This window comes from Crinia signifera, chromosome 2, assembly GCF_055691185.1.
Source record: "Crinia signifera chromosome 2, ASM5569118v1, whole genome shotgun sequence".
Lineage (NCBI taxonomy): Eukaryota > Metazoa > Chordata > Amphibia > Anura > Myobatrachidae > Crinia > Crinia signifera.
Window position 1 is genome coordinate 299,919,505 of NC_139218.1, and position 20,202 is coordinate 299,939,706.

General features: G+C 40.3%; 1 protein-coding gene across 4 annotated transcripts in view; it reads left to right on the forward strand.

Moving 5' to 3' along the window:
* The window catches only part of PCDH9 (protocadherin 9), a 1,856,774-nt gene that overhangs the window by 961,104 nt on the left and 875,468 nt on the right, over positions 1 to 20,202 (forward strand). For all 4 annotated transcript variants that reach the window (XM_083168883.1, XM_083168884.1, XM_083168885.1 and 1 more), the window contains exon 3: positions 16,578 to 16,727. In XM_083168883.1, the coding sequence (XP_083025009.1) occupies positions 16,578 to 16,727 (150 nt within the window). The remainder of the gene's footprint in view (positions 1 to 16,577; positions 16,728 to 20,202) is intronic.

The following is a 20,202-nucleotide window of genomic DNA, read 5'->3' on the forward strand; positions in this document are numbered from 1 at the left end:
TAATACAATATCCCCACATTTTTATTTTAGATATAATTCAGAAAATTGTGTAACCAAGTACAATTTGTAATTGATATGGAAACTAATATGGTATTTTTACTCAGTTTCAGTAGATCAATTGTACCAGTGATTTCACGAATCTGCATCAGGTCATGCTACAGTGTGTCCCAGTACTGCCGATTACTGAGTTAAAATAAAGTCATTAAACAACATGATAATCATATCCTTCAAAAAGGCAACATTTCCTCTAAAATCCTTTTAATATTATTAGCTCTGTTAGTGATCAGTTAATGACCCATAAGAAGACGATAATTCCCCATTTATCTAAATGTATTTAACATCACCCATAGTTCCATTCAAGCATTGATCTAAAAGAATATTCATCAGGAGGGTAAGTTTTATAAATGGTTCATTAGAGGTTGGTTTTTGAATGGTTGTTAAAAGCCATTGCTCTTTCATTTGCCTTCATGATCACAAATCATGAGCTATCATATATCACATTAGCTTATGTAGAGAGGATGGGATGAAAATTGATAGCTAAATTTTGCAAATAACATGATTTTTTATTGGATAATTAAAACTAGACATAGGATATTATGCATGAGCATGAAACACATAAATTAACATTTGTAAATATGATATACTGGGCAATTTGAGAGCCTGTTAAGAAGGGCAAAAGTATCTTCTTTGTAACCTCATATATCTGATTTGTGTTCATATAATAAAATGTAATATTGGGAAATTAAACAAGGAAGCATATTGAATGTAAGAATAATGTCCATGATTTTGAACTTTTCATATCCAGATTTTCAAACTATTTAGACTTATTGAAAAGCGTGACCTTTATGAAAACTGTCCAGAAACATTAAGAAAACATAATTTCTTTGCAATTATATGTGCAGTAAAATTGACATAAAATGGTCTCAACAACTTTAAAATATGTTAACCAAAAAATATTGTTTTAATATTATAAAAGGTAACCGTTTCCCCATTAGAACAGTAAAAAATCTCTAGCAATAATCCCCTCTTTCCCAAACGAACAGAACCACACTGACCCAAGACATCAATATTTGTAGTAGTGGTGAAAGCTGGTAAATGTTTTGGTGGGTGAATAGCTATTGTATATTAAATCAGTTAACAAATTATTTAAAAAATCAAATAACTTCCATACTAAAATAAAAAAAAAAATATAGGAATCAATAATGCCAGTTAGAGAAAAGAAAATATATATATGTATGTATGTTTGTGTGTGTGTGTGTATGTATGTATATATATAATATATATATATATATATATATATATAGAGAGAGAGAGAGAGAAAGAGAGAGGTCAATGTCAGCCCGGCACTCCTCCCATGTGACAGCAACTGCCGCTGGTGCCTTCTCGGAAAAACAGGTAGTAGATGGCTTGAACAAAGAGTGGCACTCGGCGGACTTGTGATTAAAAGTTTGCTTCACCAAGTCTGCAGAGTGCCGCTCTTTGTTCAAGCCGTCTACTATATATATATATATATATATATATATATATATATATATATATATATACAGTCCAGAGGGCAGCACACCTTAACAATGATAATGGGCTCCGGTGCCCTCCGAGAGAGTGCAGGTTACACAATACAGGCGGGGATGCGGCGGCACTCGGATTAAATAAATCAAAGGAAGCAGTTCTGGCGTCAAACGTTTTCGATGTCTTATTCAGTACATCTTCATCAGGACAAACAAAACAGTTGCACAAACATACCTTTATCCATCACCATAACCCCGTGTGTATGGCTGATTTATGATCCGCAATGCGTTCTCTAAGTGTATGATCTGTCTTTCCCACATATCCCATTCCACACGGACAGGTAAATAAGTAAACAATGAATTTGGTTGTGCAAGTGACCCGGTGTGTAATTGAAATCCTTTGCCCAGTGTGTGGGTGGGGAAAATCCTTGCCCGTGGTTAATGCACTGCACACTACACAATTGATCCATCGAAAACAGCCCTTATGCAATTGTAGGAAGGTATTTTGACTGCGCATTCCAGTTATGTTAGTTTTAACGACCATGTCCCTAATGTTTCTGCCCCTGCTGTAACAGGGCATCACCATGGTGTCAGTTAAGTTGAGGTCAGGGTCCGTGTTCACTATTGGCCTTAAGCCTTTTGAAATGTTGTTGATCTGACTACTGGCAACATTGTAATAGTTGACCCATGGTAGAAGTTTTTATATATAAAAATCCAATTAAGACTGTAGTAAAAATCATGTTGGGTATGGCATGCCCTCTATCAGAATTCTAACACATTTTGATATGTAAGTACTGTACTCCTTACCAAAACCTAACCATGGCTGGTGCTACCTGTCACATGCAGCCACAGCGGTGCGCGGCGGGCATATTACTCACCCGTTTGCGCCCGCCGCCGGCTAGCGTGTAGTGGTCTCCGGGTCAGCGGCAGCGGGCAGCGGCAGTCTGGTGGGCAGCGGGCAGCGTGGGATGCTGGGAGGTGTAGCAGTGTGTGCCATTAGTGGGAGGCCGGCACCGCCATCTTGGTTTAGGGCAAAATAGCAGATTGGCCCAGATCTGAGGTTTCCGCCCATACTGTCCTGACAGCCAATGGCAGCCGCCCTCTAGGGATATAGCGGATCTGCCTAGGGCTGTTCAGTGTCAGTACAAAGAGTCTCCAGAGGTGTTCACAGCTCCCAGCTGACTCCTGCTCTCTGACTCACCTCTCCTGACTTTGGTGCCTTGCTCTCTGTGCCCTGTTGCTGGTCTAAGGTTACTGCTGGACCCCATTGCTGCCAGTCCTGCCTGCATTCTGGCCTCTGCCTGTATCCCTGAGCTTCCTGGGATTGCCCTTCACAAGTCTTCTTCTTCCAGCCATTCATCATTCATCATTTATCATTCATCATCTTCCTGTCTTCAAGGATCCAGTTCATCTACCATCAAGTGCATTCTCTTTCGGGATCCTCTTATTCTTCAACCCCAGCCTGTCGTCCTCAGCCCCATTGAACTGACATTATCCCAAAACTGACTTTCTTCTTCCAAAGTGCCGTGCTGGCCCAAATATTATTTACCACTAACTGCCACTTAAAGAACGTATTTGAGTGTGTATTGTTTTCCATTTATGAAATCTATTATTAAACCTGCACGATTTAATCCTTCTTCCTCTGGTCCGCCTCCGGTTGCTACACACCACACGACTTCATCCAGCCCTTCAGTTGTGACACTACCCACTCAGCAGAGGATGCAAAGCAGTGAGGCACTGGCCAAGAGAGGCGCTCTCACTTCTCTGCTTTTGGCTGCAGCTGCGCCTGTCACACTGTCTGACAGGCAACAGTGGAGGCAGCAAGAACTCCTGTGCGGAGCCCTCCATGCTCCCCATGCTAGAAAGGCAATGGCACCGACCCCTCACTTCCAATCAGTGGGGGCACCAGTGCTCTTTGCAGTCTCTGTACTTTGCTTCCTGATAGAAACAGGAAGCCAGGCACATGCTGCTGTACATGTGACTGTGCATCAGGGGAGCCCAGGAGGGACAGGAGATGAAGATGGGCAGCCTGCTGCACTGTCAGCCACACAGAGGAGTTTCCGGTAATTTCTGCTAGAGATAAATGGTTTAGGGGCAGTAATGTGTGCTGTGGGGGAGAGAAAATGTACCTGAGCAATGTGTGCTGGGGGGAGGGGGAAGATAGGTACCTAAACAATGTGTCCTGTGGGCGTCAATTTATCTGAACAATATGTGCTTGGGGAAATCTGTATACCTGAGCAATGTGTGCTGGGAGGGGGAAGGAATGGTGTATTATGTCCTTGGGAGGGGAGAAGGAATGATGTATTAAGGTGTGCTTGGGAGGAATGGCGTATTAATGTGCACTGGGGTGGAGCAGAGGAATATCATATTAATGTGCTGGGGTGGGGTGGAAGAATAGCATATTAATGTGTGCTAGGGTAGGGTGGAGGAATGACAAATTAATGTGCACTTGGGTGGGGTGGATAAATGGCAGATTAATGTGCACTGGGGTGGGGCGGAGGAATGGAGTATTAATGTGTTCTGGAGTGGGGTGAAGGAATGGCGTATTAATTTTTGCTGGGGTGGGGTAGAGGAATGATATATTAATGTGCACTGGGGTGGGCAGATAAATGACTTATTATTGTGCGCTGGGTTGGAGTGGAGGAATGGCATATTAATGTGTGCTGGGGTGGGGCAGATGAATGGCGTATTTATGTGTGCTGGGGTGGAGCAGTGCTATGCATGTCTCTGAAGCCATTCTCAAAGGAGGCCTGCACAAGGGCATAATAGACCATGCGCAGAACCACAAACATTGGAACGGGGTCGAATTCCGCCCATTTCGATGAGACCTGAATGAGGGCCTAATATTGTTGTTCTAATAAACCAGACTTATTTAAGCCCAGAAATGACTTGGGATGCATGTCGCAGTTTTATTGCCCAAGCAACAGTTCATGTATAACAACAATATAATATAACAATAGCTTCCTGAAAAAAACTTGAAAATGTTGCCTTACTGTAAGTAGAATTTAATATAGACAGAGAGGATTATCTTTTCTTACTAGAACGCGTACATTCTAGAAACACTTAAATATAATAGATACATATTAATCATTAAAATATAAGGTGATTGATGAAATATGGTGTTGAGTTTTAAAGCTCAGCCATCTGAAAAAAAGTTTTTTAGATCAAAAATGATTCTATGAAATATAATCATCAAAGAGACTCAGAAAATCTATCAACTTAACTAGGCTTCACTAGACAGCATGGGAATTCACTCTGTTCATGGCTTCATAGCATTTCCCCTACTTGAAAAATCAAAACCTATGTAAACATTTCCATGTTTTTCAATTAACTTAAATATTATATGCAACTTGTACTTTTCTGCATTATGTTCTTTACCACTATTGCTTTCATTCATTTTAAATAGCAAAAAATAGTGTATAATTCATAAATAGCCATTAAAAGATCATTTACATTTATATTGTTTAAAATTGCAGTGTATGTTACTGTTGCAACAAGATCAGTTTTTTAATGTTCATTTGTTTTTGTATATTTTATATACAAAAACAAATGTACTGTAAAACTTTTTTACGGTTATATTTTTATTTATGACCTTATCAGATTCAGAATGTTCATATTTTATTGTTTATGTATAAAAGTTCTTAGTTTTTTTGTTTTATTATCTTTTTTTCAGAAAATATAACAATGGTTCATTATCCTTTGTATTGATCGAGCAACCTAAGCTTAGTGCTTTTCAAGTCTTATAATCAAAATCAATTATTTTCCTCCAGCATAGGTTAAAACCAAGAAATGAGAACAATAGTTATACAATAAATGTATTGAAGCTAGAGAGATGTTTATGCATATACCTTTGAACTGATCACCCTCTGAAGACAAATAAAACAGAAAGTAATCCTTAGAGTAATTTAATCATGCTACAAAATATATTTTCCGTTTTATAAAATAATTTGAACTCATTTGGATTATTAACTATTGCTGTTTGTGTTGCATGTCTTTCCAAGTAGTAACCATACGATACGTTTTTACTTGGTTTTCTCTGGTACTCAACTTTTGGCAACTTAAGATTCTTGTAAATGTTGTAGAATGTGCAAATGATAAACATCATGTCAACATCAGCACAATTTGTCACATTGGAATGACAAATCATGCTGATCATGTGATGTGTACTTATCCCAACCATTGGCAAGATTGCTGATGTAGTGATGCGTATATGGATTTAGTCTTAGGGGGGTATTCAATGTCAGGGGCACGGCTGTCGAGCTAGCGCGACAGCCGTGCCCCTGTCCCATTCTCGGTGAGCTCGCCTGGAGCTCGGCAGTCGGGATTCAATGTCCCGGCCGCCGAGCGGCGAGAAGGGGGCGTGGCCGCGGGTTGCGGCCGGGAAGTGACGAGCTGTAGCCGGCAGCTCGTCACTTCCCGGCTGTTCTCGGCAGAACGAGCCCGACAGCTAGAGAAGACAGCATTGAATAGGGCCCGTCGAGCATCTCCCCCACGGGAGATGCTCGACGGCGATTGAATCTCCCCCTATATGTGTAGAAAAGGTGATCTAGTTGTGCTTGAGCACAACCTCTGCAAATGTGAGTGATTGTTTGATACAGATGTGCGCACACACACACACACACACATGTATATATATATATATATATATATATATATATATACATATATTAATACAACTATAGTTGCACACAGAATATAGACATGCCACATATTGTATTCTAATTATGAGTCACATAGATTTTACACGTTATGTGTAATGTGACTTGTAATGCACAGAGTATAGAGGTATGTGGACACATCTGTAGATATATAGATAGAACTATTCTCCCTAAATAAGGTGTGTATTTTTGTAAACATAATACTAATATAATTACATTCTGTATGCAAAAATGGATTTTGAAATTATAATTGAGTTGAACAACCTAGTAGATGGGTACACTGTACAACTCTTAAATCTCCTAGACTAGTACATTACATCAAAATGTGTAAAGGGATACCCACTTATTGCAGGGAGCTACAGCAAGTCTCCCAACTTTAATATGTGATGAAGCGGGACCTGATACGGCAGTTAACAAAAAGGGGTGGGTCCTCAGTCAAAATGGGCAGGGCCTCAGATGGATTGGTGGTGCTTCCCATTACAACCCTCACATCATCATTTTGATGGCATGCCCAGTGCCCCCTGAGCAGCTGGACAGCCCTCGGCTCCACTACCTGCACTGTTAGATGCCAAATGCGCACAGCATCTATTCATTGATCCCTGGCTGCAGAGTAGGGGTGATTACAAGCTCCCCAAACTGTCCTCCCACCTGTGGGATACTGTGGCCAGCGGATTGGACTGGTATCCAAATCACAGGACTGTCCCACTGTGATCAGGACAGTTGGGAGGTATGCTACAGTCCCTCTTTATTTGTAATAAGTAAATCTGTACAAAAACTATAGTGAGGGATGGACTAATCAGGATACTGTAACTCTAACTTGTTCTTAATGGATGAGTACTGCAGCCAATTAATCAGAAGTAGCCCGATTTTAATCTAACACTGTGCATGTTTCTGAATGCATGTGTACTTTACATGGGCTGTTTTGCTTATGATTTTACATTATGATGAATTTTGGATACACTGAAATCTGAAAGTTTCCCAACATAATTATTTTAATTGGTATTTTGTGTATTTATTTACATTTTGTAATCCCTTAACCTATGCGTATCTATGTGTAAAATAGGTGTTGGTCTCACTATTCTTGAGAATACATTACAAGTGCTGGTTACAAACATGCAACTTGTCTGTCTGAGTAATTACTGCCCTGATTATCACATTGATGGGTGCTACACCTTCGATGAGTTGATGTGAGTTCCAATGTATGCAGGGCCGGTGCAAGGCACCGGAGCGCCTCAGGCGAGTCGGGGTGGGGGCGCCCCGGTGCCGGGTGAGGGGGGGTACCTGTCCTGCGGCGCTGTGTATTTAAAGCTGGTGGCGGAGGCAGCGAGGGGTCCCTGCAGTCAATAAGAAATAACGAGCGCTATCCGCCGGGCTATGCGGAAGCGCTTCTGTTGTAAAAACACTGCACGGCGCACGCTGATTGGTTGAATCTCAGCCAATCAGCGTGCGGACAGTGTTTTCACAACAGAAGCGCTTCCGCATAGCCCGGCGGATATCGCTCGTTATTTCTTATTGACTGTAGGGACCCCTCGCTGCCTCCGCCGCCAGCTTTAAATACACAGCGCCGCAGGACAGGTACCCCCGAGGCACGGGGGGCAAAATTCCGCCCTCCAGTGGCCGGCGCCCTAGGCAAATGCCTAGATTTGCCAAGTGGTGGCGCCGGCCCTGAATGTATGTAGCCCCTGTCATAAGTGTAGCTCAATTTCTGAAAGTTTTGATTTTGTTCTGTTAATAAATATAAAGTATTTTTTTTATTCAAATGTTTACCATATTATAAACATGTTTGAAGTAAAAAAAGACTGTGGTATATTTCATCACATTACATGGATATACAAGAAGGAGTATCAAAGGTTGTTGAAGTTATCATTTAATGTTAATTCAATAGTTGAATAGGTCAGCGATGTCATTGACTAGTTGCAACAATCAGCAGAAAAATGGTTGTTTTATTTTAATCTTAGACCTTATCAAGACCCATGAAATTCATGTGAGATGAATTCATTTCAAATCAATTACGTATTCATCAGTGAGGGCAGGGATCTTGGAGAGCAATCTTAAGTATTTGCATATAACCCATTTTCATCCAAATGTATGTGGCTGACAGAAGTCATTTGGATAAATGGTTTGTGGCTTGTGCTGTGTTTGCCCACACTGGTTCTCTGCAATCAGTTTTACAGATCTAGGATTTATTTTAGGAGAGATGTCTTATAATATTTCTTGTAAAACAAGACAATTAGACATTTTAGAAGACAAATAAATACATAAATAATGAAATAAAATCATATGCTAACAGTTCAAAATTTAGAAACAAAATAACAGATATCATTAAGGGCCTTATTTTGGTTCATTCTTTCTGACAAAATCCTTCTTAGATGGGCAAAACCATGTGCACTGCAGGTGGGCAGATGTAACATGTGCAGAGAGAATTAGATTTGGGTGGGGTTTTACTTCAAAGTGAGATCTATATTGCAGTGTAAAAATAAAGCAGTCAGTATTTTCCCTGCACAGAAACAAAATTACTCACCCAAATCTAATTCTCTCTGCACATGTTACATCTGCCCCCCCTGCAGTGCACATGGTTTTGTCCATCTAAGAAGGATTTTGTCAGAAAGAATGAACCAAAATAAGGCCCTAAGTCTCATACAGTGTTCATGTTGGTCAGATTAGAACATACTAGTTATGTATCAAATATGGTTTGAGGGAACATGTTTAAAAAAGGGGCAGACTAGATGGGCCAAGTGGTTCTTATCTGCCGTCAAATTCTATGTTTCTATGTAAATTTGTACAGGATTACTATATTGGATTACTAAATTCATAAGACTAAAATAATAACACAACTTTGGGAGTATGTAAGGAAGCGGGGATACAATTACAAACTCCTCCTCCTTTTGGCTATAAACAGTCTCCTACTATAAATCATTTTTGAATGTGGAGGTGACTATTCAGAGTAGTGCAGGGGTTTTCTGTTATTTCAATAAAATTGAGTATGTTGCGCTTGCCATTTGCAACTCAATAAATGTACATTTCCACATCACTCTACTGGTGAAGGTAGTTGCCATTATCATCAACACATATTTGAACAACCATTTTTGTCCTTGGTTCAAGAGAACCAACTGAAGCCGGACAGATCTCTGAACAGAACACAATTCTGTTGACAAGATGTCTATGATGAATTTACAACTTTTGTATTACAGAGATTCAGAATATTTGTATTTTACTTGCCCTCAAAAGAACTATACAAGTGCATAAAGCATAGTGAAAGGGCATTGCAGAATTTTGTGAACAGATGCAGATTTACACATATACAGTATGACGCATATCAGTACGTGTGTGTGACTAAGGGCTGGTGAGAAATGCATGCTGTAAATAATAATTTTCCTACTTGTTTCTGATTGGCTGATTGTTAACTCACTTCTCAAGCTGACAAGTGTTATCTACAGTGATTGCTCATATATTAAATGATTTTGCGGGCATCTTTTATAATGACTGTTTGTGCGGTTTACATTCATATGCACTAAGAAATTAATCTGCTGTGTGTTAGAGAGATTTTACATTTGAATCAACACAAATAATGTTTTTTTTTGCCTATTTAAACAAATGTTAATAAAAGTATCTTGTTCTTAGGACATTGCTTCAAGTATCATTATGTCTTGGTGTTAGTGTATATGAAATAAATTACAAATATAGTATACAACTGATTCAAAGCGACTTGTGAGGTCTATGCTTCAGAATATTGGTATAAATATGCTATTTTTCCATAAAGTGTTCTAGTGCTTAATTTGGGGCTTAAACGTATCTAACTCATAATCTGCTCCCCTGGTTTCCTCACTACCACCTATAGATAAACACACATGCCAATGGGTCAAGAGGGTCAATACCTCCATTGCCATAGCCAGAACTGACTCTTCACAATGCCATGCAACATCTGTGCCATGCTGTACTTGCTTCTGGTGGCATCATCTTTCCAGATATATCTTCAGAAGGATGATGGTGTCGCAAATGCTATCCTCTGTGCATGTTCCATCCTTCCAAGGACAGTTTCCCAAAGATAAAACAAAAGTATAGAAAGGACCAATGCAAGGTCAGATGTCTATTGCTCAACATCTTTATAGTATAGGAGACCCTGGGAGAGATGTATCAAAGGTTAGAGAGGGTTGAAGTGGAGAGGGATAGAGTAACAATCATTGATTTCTTAATTCTCATTTTTTAAACAAACCTGTAAAATGGCATTTAGAAGCTGATTTTTGGAAAATCTCCCTTTTCTTTATTTCTCTCCAAGGATTGATACAGCACTCCCGACAGAAGTCCACAAAACAGATGTTCTCATATGTTCCAAACCATGATTTCAGTTTTACTATATATAATATGACACATCCACCAAAATAATAATAATAATAATAATAATAATAATAATAATAATAATAATAATAATAATATAGAGACAGCAGTTAAAACAAATGGAAACATTTATAAGTAAAGTACAGTATACTACTCATGCAGTATGAGGGGAAATGCACATGTCTTCTGCAAGTACACATGGTTTAAGTTTAAATGCTGAGATATTTTTTGAAAGTATTGACTTCACAATTAACTGAATTTTTGATTGTGCATTCGTTCTTGTAACCGTTTCCTCCTATATTTGAGCACTGCCATAAAATTGTCACTACAGAGATATCAAAATGATTTGTGTAGGTTGAAATGCAACAAAAGGCACTAAATTTACCTCTGTTACAGGGTTATTGAGCCTGAAGCAAAGCTTAAGGCTCTTTGACACCTACTCGTACATTTATGCTATTATGGAAGTTCAGCCGGTAGATGTATAATTTTTCAAAGCCTTTCATAACCTTTCTAAAGATTTCAAATATTAAAACTTATATTGCAGTTTAATATGCTGATTTTTTGGGGGGAAAATAATTTCTGATTAACATAACATATTAAAGTCCAGTTCAATATCTTTTAGAATGTGTTTGCTTCGGGCTAAAATGCCTATGATGTTTGGCTAATCAATAGTTCTGTCTGTGTTTACTTTAGAAACAAGACAGCTACAGTGTTCAAAGGACACAGAAAATGTGCATGCATGCATTTACTGACAATTCTCCAAATAAATCAGAATTTTATGTATACAAATTAAACCACATACTCCATTTTTTATGTTTTGCAATTAATAATATCTTCTGAAGTACATTTACAGTATTGAAGTACATTTAATATAATACAATCTCCTTTCCCTGTATCATGTTAGCACAACTGAAAAGTGGCTATGATCCAAAACAAGGTAGCTCAAGTATGAATGCATGACATATGAATCAAACATCAAAAAGTACATTCCTTATTCACATGGAGAGGTTCCTCTTGGCGAATGTTTCTTCATGGTCTGCATTTCTCTCTGTCAATGTGTGTGAAAGAACACAAAGAGAACCTCAATGTGTAGCCTACAGTTCTATATTCTTAAACTTATGCTGAACAGTAGTTTCATGCCATGTGTCATCAAAACCATAACTAGACATTCTGGTGAACTGTGCACACACACAGACACACACACACACCATATTCTAATTAGGAGTAGCGCGTGCCAATGGTGCACATCTACAACAAAGCAACATGAGTTTATATGAAAGGGGCGTGGCCACATAATAGTACCAATTCACATTACACCAAAAAGTTGCAGTTTTTCATGTTAAACTGCAAAGAAGAACCCTTTATACATGTTACACCCCAAAATAGCATCCCTTAAACAAATTGAATTAGTTATTCACTTTACACAGCACAGTAGCATCTGTTACAAACATTACACAGCACAGTAGCATCTGTTATTCACATTACACAGCACAGTATTGTCTATTATTAACATTATACCACACAGTAGAGCCACATATAAACATTATGCCACAGTAGAGCTAATCTTTCTCATTCCTACTCCTCTTCATTTATCCGCCTCCTTATTCCTCATCAACCCCCCCAGCCTCAGTGCACTGTCCAACTATTTAGGGGTGGAGAACTTTCCCGTGCATGCTCCTAGTCATTTTTGCCACCAATCACCTGGAGCAAAGTACTGTATGCCTCCCTTCCCACATCCTCACTATTAGCTTCTTATGCACACAGGCCAGTGGCTCCCTAACAGAAATGTTATATTTATATTAAGAATAATGTGTTACAACTAATTTGATTGCACATGTATAGTTGTTGTAAGCCATTGCTTGCAACATTGAGGACCTGAAATCTGTGACTGCAGCATTTATTGGGGATCAGCACCTGCCAATGGAAGCTGCCATTCAGGCAGAGGCAGACCTCTCTGCATAGGATACTGATAGTGAGGAGGTGAGAAGCTAGGAAGCCCTGGAAGTCCTGGAAGTGAGAAAGTGGGCAGCAACAGTGACCAGAAGCAGTCATGGGAAAGTACCCAAGCCTCTGTTGTGGCTGGTCTCTGCACACAGGGCATAAGCAATGTATATGCACTGTGTGCCAATCACACTCAGCACCATCCTTGTCATGACATTGTGTGCCACATGCAAAACTGGTGCTTGCTTGAGAGGGGGAGATCCACATGCTTGCTGCCAGGGGTTACATGTGGTCACATGCACATTGACAGGGGTTACATGATTGTTACAATACTCAGGGCATGGAGGGAGGCAGTACATGGGCGGCTCCAGCTGTCCACATCCACCACAATGTGGCGCTCCAATTGATTAAGACTATACACAGCGCCCATTGGCTGCTGTGTAAAGCTTTAACCAATAGGAGCGCTACATTAAGGCATGACTCTTATGACATGCACTGCTGGGCCAGGGGACAGTCACCAGGAGGTGTACTTGTCACTTTGTATGTCCTCCTCAACCTCTTCATCCCCCTGATCCTCCTGCACCTCTTCGTTCCCTTGTCCACCATGCACCACTGTATCATACTCCAGTAGATCAGTACATCAGTAGATAATAAAAAATACCAGCAAAATTTCTGCCTCTTTTCTAACCTCTAATAGTAGCTGCAGATGGGAAATGCACTGGGCGGCAGGCACTGACAGGCAGTCGGCTGGGCAGACGAGGGAGGTGAAGACCCGTGGTTGGGACTCTGGATAATTCTGCATCCTGCATGCAGCTTTACAGTCCGAGTCAGCCGTTGCAGCCCACCACGGCATTGCAGCATTGGCAGCTGTGATGCCTGCCACAGGGGGAAGCAGTGCCACCTCTGCTAACATGGGAACTTTACTTATTGACTGGCGTCACTCCTCTCTCCCACCTGCAGCAGGAGCACAGATGTAGCAGAGGGGAAGGATGGAGAGGTAGATAGCTCTCTATACAGGAGCCGGGCTCTCAGGGTGCGGGCGCTCTGTCTCTTACTTCAGGCATACCCCACCTTGTGAGTTTTTAGAAGTTAGAGATGTTGCCCATAGCATAGCTATTTATTATACTTTAAAAAGTGCTAAATAAATGACAAGTACTGTAGAATCTGTTTGGTTATTATGGGCAACATCTCTCCTCTTCCTAAATGCAATCTTTAGTAAAATTAACCTTATGAGACCTACGGTACACACGGGGAGATGTGCTGCTAAGCGTTCTGAGTGATGACAGATCGCTCAGCATTGCTTAGCACACAGTGCTGCAAAGTGATGTGTCACAATGAAGAACACTGGCCCTGACATCGGTGATTATATTAAATTAAGTAATACCGCTCAGAAAATGCCTGTATATCGCTACATCTGTAGGCTCCATTAGACCTCTTTCCGATACATGTTCGAATAAACAGATTCTTAACACACTCATACTTCGGGGTTTGTTTACTAAGATGGAAGTTTTATTGAAGTTGTGATGTTACCCATAGCAACCAATTGGAATATACTTCTTATTTATTCAGAATCTTCTAGAAGATAATAGAATCTAAATGGTTGCCCATAGCAACATCCCATCTCCAATACTCCCATCTTAGGAAATAAACCCTTCAGTGACTTCTCCACAAATGTTCTTGTAGTGTTGTTTAGCATATAGACTTCTCCAATCTGTCTGTCCTACCTACTCTGCCCACACACTATTGCTGCCTTATTGCTTTCCCAATTTCTGATCTGTAGCTGTATTCTTTCTCAGGGCCAGATGCACTAAGCTTCAAAAGTGATCAAATGGAGAGTGATAAACAGCCAGCCAATCAGCTCATGTCTGACATTTTTCAAACACAATCTGTGACATAGAAGATTGGAGCTGATTGGCTGGCTGTTTATCACTCTCCATTTTATCTCTTTTGAAGCTTAGTGCATCTGGCCCTCAATGAGAATGTAACCTCTTTTATGAGCAGGGTCATCTCTATCATTTGTCTTAATTCTGCATAAATTGTGGCTACCATGGAGCTCTCTGTTTTGGTTGTATGTCCCATTCTCTCTATTGCCTGGTGTTGTGGAGCGCTGTGGTACCTTATTAGTTTTTTTTTTTTTTTCCATGGGGCATACTGTAAGTCTATGGTTGGTGCAGATGTTATTTTGCTGATATTCAACCCACAAAGAAATAGGTTTTATCATTGGGCGGTATTCAATGAGGCTGATTCGCCAGGTTTTTATGGCGATTTTGTGCTGTAAGGCGCATTTCTGACTAAAACGGTGAATCACCCTATTCAATGACTAGATGGCGAATACATTTCAAGTTTTTTTTCGCCATGATTCACCGAGTAGCAATCGTTATCTTTTTATGGTGAAGTGGAAGGTGAACTTTTAAAATAAAGTGTTTTGTTTTTTACAATTGGTGTAAAAAAATCTGGAATTTATTCTGAGGAGGGGCATGCTATTTTTATTCATGTGCTGTAAGCACATGAATATATATTTAATAAAAAAAATATATATATATATATATATATATATTTTTTACACAGACCAGCCAGCAGGGGACCGGAGCCGAGCCGCTCATTAGATATTCATATATTCACTTCACCCGATCATTACATATTCATGATCGGGTGTAGTGAATATACCCGGTCCCCTGCTGGCACTCCTGGGGGGCAGCCTGTGCTGCCTGGCACCCGGGGAGCCCACCTCCCCCCCACAAACGTTCTGGGGCAGGCAGGGAGACTTCCATCTCCCTGCCTGCCACCGTCCTCAGGCTCCCTGCGGCGTCCGCCGCAGGAGCTCAAATTCGCCAGTCAGGGGCAGCGAGCCCCTGACTCGTTGAATACCGGAGCCGGCGAGGCTCCGGAACGCAGCGAGCAGTGGCGAATGTGCAGCGAATCCTAAACAGGATTCGCTGCACGTCGCCGGTATTCACATTGAATACCGCCCATTGTCTCCATTTTGTGTATAGATATATACAGTAAGTGACATAGGAACTCTGTTACATCATGCGTTAAGTTGAATATAAAATCACCAATGTTGCTTAGTGAAAGGTTAAACATACTGAAAATTTTATTCTGCCTCTCTCGTTTTCCTTCACTCTTTGTCTTTCTTCATCTCTTTCCTTAACTTTCTGTATAATGCATTGGATCTGTCTCTAAGGGGTTTATTTACTAAGATGAGAGTTCTATTGAAGATGGGATGTTGCCACAGAAACCAGAATCAGATTCTACTTTTTTATTTAGCACATTCTAGAAGATAATAGATATAATCTGATTGGTTACCCAAAGCAACATCCCATATTCAATACAACTCTAAGCTTGGGAGTAAAGCATTAAATAGTCAGTAACTGTGCACCTTGGTAAAACATGCTGCGCTGCAGGTGGGGCAGGTTTGGAAAGTGTAGACAACTTTTAATTTGAGAGGCATGTTCAATCTGAAATCTAAACTGCTGTAAATATGTGCAGCATTTCTGGGTTACATGCAAAAGCAGATAGTTTTTTACCCTGCATACAGAAATATGAATGTATTGGCAGCCATTGTATTGCAACATGGTTTTCCAGATGAACAGATACAGTACTTACTTAATGTATTAAGTAGTGATAAGAATGGAGAAGCGAACTGGTGGAGTCTTTGCCAATAACAACCAGTTAGCTTTGAGGTACTGTAGCATTTATCACGTGCATTTTATGAAACTATAAGTAGCAACTGATTGGTTGTCATGAGCAACTTCTTCACTAGCCCCAACCTCTCCACTCTTACCACTGCTTCCTACATATTCCCATTTAAGTTTTACTGGCACATGTATTATTTCTACATTGTAATTATGCAGAGATGTTTTTGCTCTATTATATGCTCATTATGTTGATCCTTGTTTTTCACTTTATGGTGAAACATAATGCATCATTAAAACTATACAAGTATATTATTTCTGTTACTATTTGTTTGTATCATATGACTTCATTTATATTCATTGTGCATTGTGTGAATGGAATAGGATTTAAGGAGAAATGGAAAGAGGTTTGGGGGTCTTAATTAAGCTTGCCTTATTACAATCTATTGGCATCACAGATAAAGAAAAAGTATACTTTACTGACCATCTTTAACTTGCAGGGTGGCACCATTGTACAATGCAACTGCCTCGCTTGTACCGCGACTTTCTTGCACGCTCCCAACGACTATGGAAAGGTCATATATAGAACCGATGCAGCACCATCACTAGCTACTGACACCTTTTCTCCGACCCTCGTTTTTTCTGTTAGGGTAAGTTCACCCAATTCTTTTTCTCTGTAGTTCAGTCTAATTTCAGTTTGAAGAAGACAGAAATAAAAGTCATTAACTATACGCATTCTGGGGGTCATCTATTTTGTTTAGCAAAATATCTAGTAAAACTACAGTAGGATGTATGCTGAAAGCTGTTAAAATGCCTCAAATATTTTTGACCTGATAGGAAGCCTAGAGAGTTCGAGATTTAACCCTTTGAGTGCTGAGTGAATTTGTTAAAAAAAATAGGGGTCCTTGTTTCTTAGCATGGCGCCACCGATTTTAATTGTATGCAATCGGGTAGCAAAAATCGGGTCAATGGAACCAATGTTAAATGGACCCTGAGACCCGATTAGACATTGGCCCCAAAGTTAAATGTCCCCCAGACCCCATTTTTCATTGTATGCCCCCCCAATGTTAACGCCATGCCAAGATCAACATGAACCCGAAGCGTGGTGAGCGGCGGCGGTACGCGTCCTCCGACCTTTTCATACCCCCACTATCCACGTCGGCGTGGAGTTAATTTCATTTAGTGTGGCGAGCGCAGTGAGCCACCGAGCCCGAAGCGTGGCGTTCATTGTGGGGTGGCGTTAACAATGGGGGTGCATTTGACATATAAATTACCCATCAGGGTGGGTATACAATCGAAAATTGGGTATGGGGGGCCATTTAACATTGGTTCCTATGTAAAATCGGGTCCATCGCATTGGTCACATTGTATGCCAATATAATGGCATACAATGGACCCGATTTTTCATTATAAGTATTGTATGTAATGTTAAATTCCTATGTAAAATCGGGTCCATTGTATGCCATTATAATGGCATACAATGGACCCGATTTTACATAGGAATTTAACATTACATACAATGCTTACAATGTAAAATCGGGTCGGTCGTGTCGGTCGCATCGCATGCCATTATAATGGCATGCTATGGACCCGATTTTACATTTGTCGGGAAACCTCAAAAAAAGCCAGAAATTGGGTCCGTCGAGTCCCATCGCATACCTTAAGTTAAGGTATGCGATGGGACCGGATGGGCGCCATGCTAGGTAACAAGTACCAAAATAGGTATGGAAATGGCCAAGCAAACAGTTTTATTCTTCATAATGACCTGTAATGTTTACCTTACTGTATATAGGAAATATAATACTTTTTAACACATTTTTGTTTGAATTTATATGACAAATGTGAGTGACACAAGGCATTTTTAGCGGGAATTTTGGACACCTTTCATAGAGATGTTGGCACTCAAAGGGTTAATAGTTATTCTGGGTACTAATATTTCATGTCATTTGCATATGTATGCAGCTCTATTTATTTTATAGCCTGTTCATAGGTGTTTTAAGCGACATTTGATTGTTTACCATCGTATTACATAAATATTGATCAACTCTGTAAGCACATGATAAATACCTACTGGCATTATTATATATTTCATTTGTATACATTTTAAAATGCACCTATAGCATACAGTAAAATCATAATAAATGTTCAATGGATATAATATAAGCCGTTAGATATAACACCATTCCTAAACCATTGTTCCTTGCAGTAGTTTGTAAGGTTTATATTAAGATCTTCTATAGTAGAGTATTTTTTTATTTATTGGTTTGTTTTCTACTGTAAGATTCACCATTAGTAATTTTACAAGCAGAGTTATGTACTCAAAACTCATTGGAGGCGTAAGAAGAATTAAAACGTACAACATTGTCCATTACACAGAGTGGTACTTATGTAGTATCTGGGCGTCCGATTTAGAAATCGGATCGCATCGCATGCGACCAAATCGTATGCGATGCGATGGTCAAGATTTTTCCATAGGATTCAATGTTAAAATGGTCTGAGTCCATTTTAACATAGAATTCAATGGGAAAAAGGGGTCCTTTTCCTTTCCCCACTATCCAAGTGGGCATGGAGTTGGATATAAACCTGTAGCGAGCGTAGCGAGCCACCGAGCCCGAAGCGTGGCGAGCCTCGCGAGGGGACACGGAATACTTTTTAAGAAATATGCGTCCCCTTGCGGGGCTCGCTTCGCTCGCCACACTTCGAGCTCTGTGGCTCGCTGCGCTCGCCACGCTATATAAAATCAACTCTATGCCCACTTGGATAGTGGGGAAATGAACAGGACCTTCTTAACATTGAATCCTATGCAAAATCGCATCGAATTGCATCGCATCTGATTGTATGCCTTAAGGTAAGGCATACAATCACAAAATCGGACGCCCAGATACTACACAGAGTTTGTGTTTATATTTTGTTTGATTATATAAACAGTCTCTCTATCAAGGGGCAGCTGCCTTTATCCAAAGAATTGGATGTTCCTTCTGGTTTTGAATGATTGTAATTTGAGGTAAGAAATTCAGCAAAAAAGTTTCCACCACCAATCAGTCACACCCTAGAAAATGAATGTGTACTGTTACAGGTGGTACAGAACCACTTGCTCAATCACATCTATTGCAAAAAAAATAAGGCAGTGCCTTGGATTCTCTTACAAAACTCTTTAGAGTTTACCCTCATGTTAACATATAATTAGTAAGAAGAAAAGGCGTGCACAACAGTGTGATACACAGTACTTAAAATGGTAATGTAGAGGGGGTGGAACTCTCCTTCCATGCCATCTACCCCCTCCACACAGCAGGCAGAGCTAAAACACTAGCATGTTTTTTGCACATTCAAAATTCTAATTTTTTTCCCTACTGTCCAGGCCCCATAGAAAAATAGTGCGCAGCAAAGGTGCATGTCGAAAAAAATTAGCTTGGCCGCACAATAGCACCCCCAATTCAAATTATGCCATAGAGTAGAAATCTCCTATTGACATTACACAACACACGTAGTGACCCTTATTCACATTAACCTCACATGGTGGCCCATTTTCACATTATAAAATGTTTCACATTATTAATTACACTTATACACACAATGACACACAGAACATTTCTTAAACATATCCCCCACATTATTAAAAAGCCCTTATAAACAGAATGACACACATAACACTCCTTACACACATATCCCCCACATACTTACAGTATTCATAGCCCTACGTAATTCTCCTTACAAATGCCCCACTTTATTTAATGTCCCAATACATAGTGACACACAAAATGCCCCACATTATGAATTGCCCACCCCCCCCCCCCTTCCCGCAAAGAACTTACCCAGCAGAAGGACAGGCTGAGCCAGGGAATTTGTGACCCGGAGATGCAGCAGCAGCATGGGGTGTGTGGATAGGATTAATATCCCAGACAGGTGCGGCTCCTGGCCTCACACTCCTGGGCCTGGATCACCTCCCTGCTATGCTCCGCACACAAAAATTTCCTGCCGAGCATATCTAGCCATCTCACTTCCGGCGGCTCACAACCCAGTAGCGCACGCAGGGGGGGTTCTGAGTACCCAGAAACCCCCCAGGAGTCTAAGGGTCCTAGACTGAAAGCTGAGGCTCCCCTCTTTCCATGGGTACAAGAATTGTAA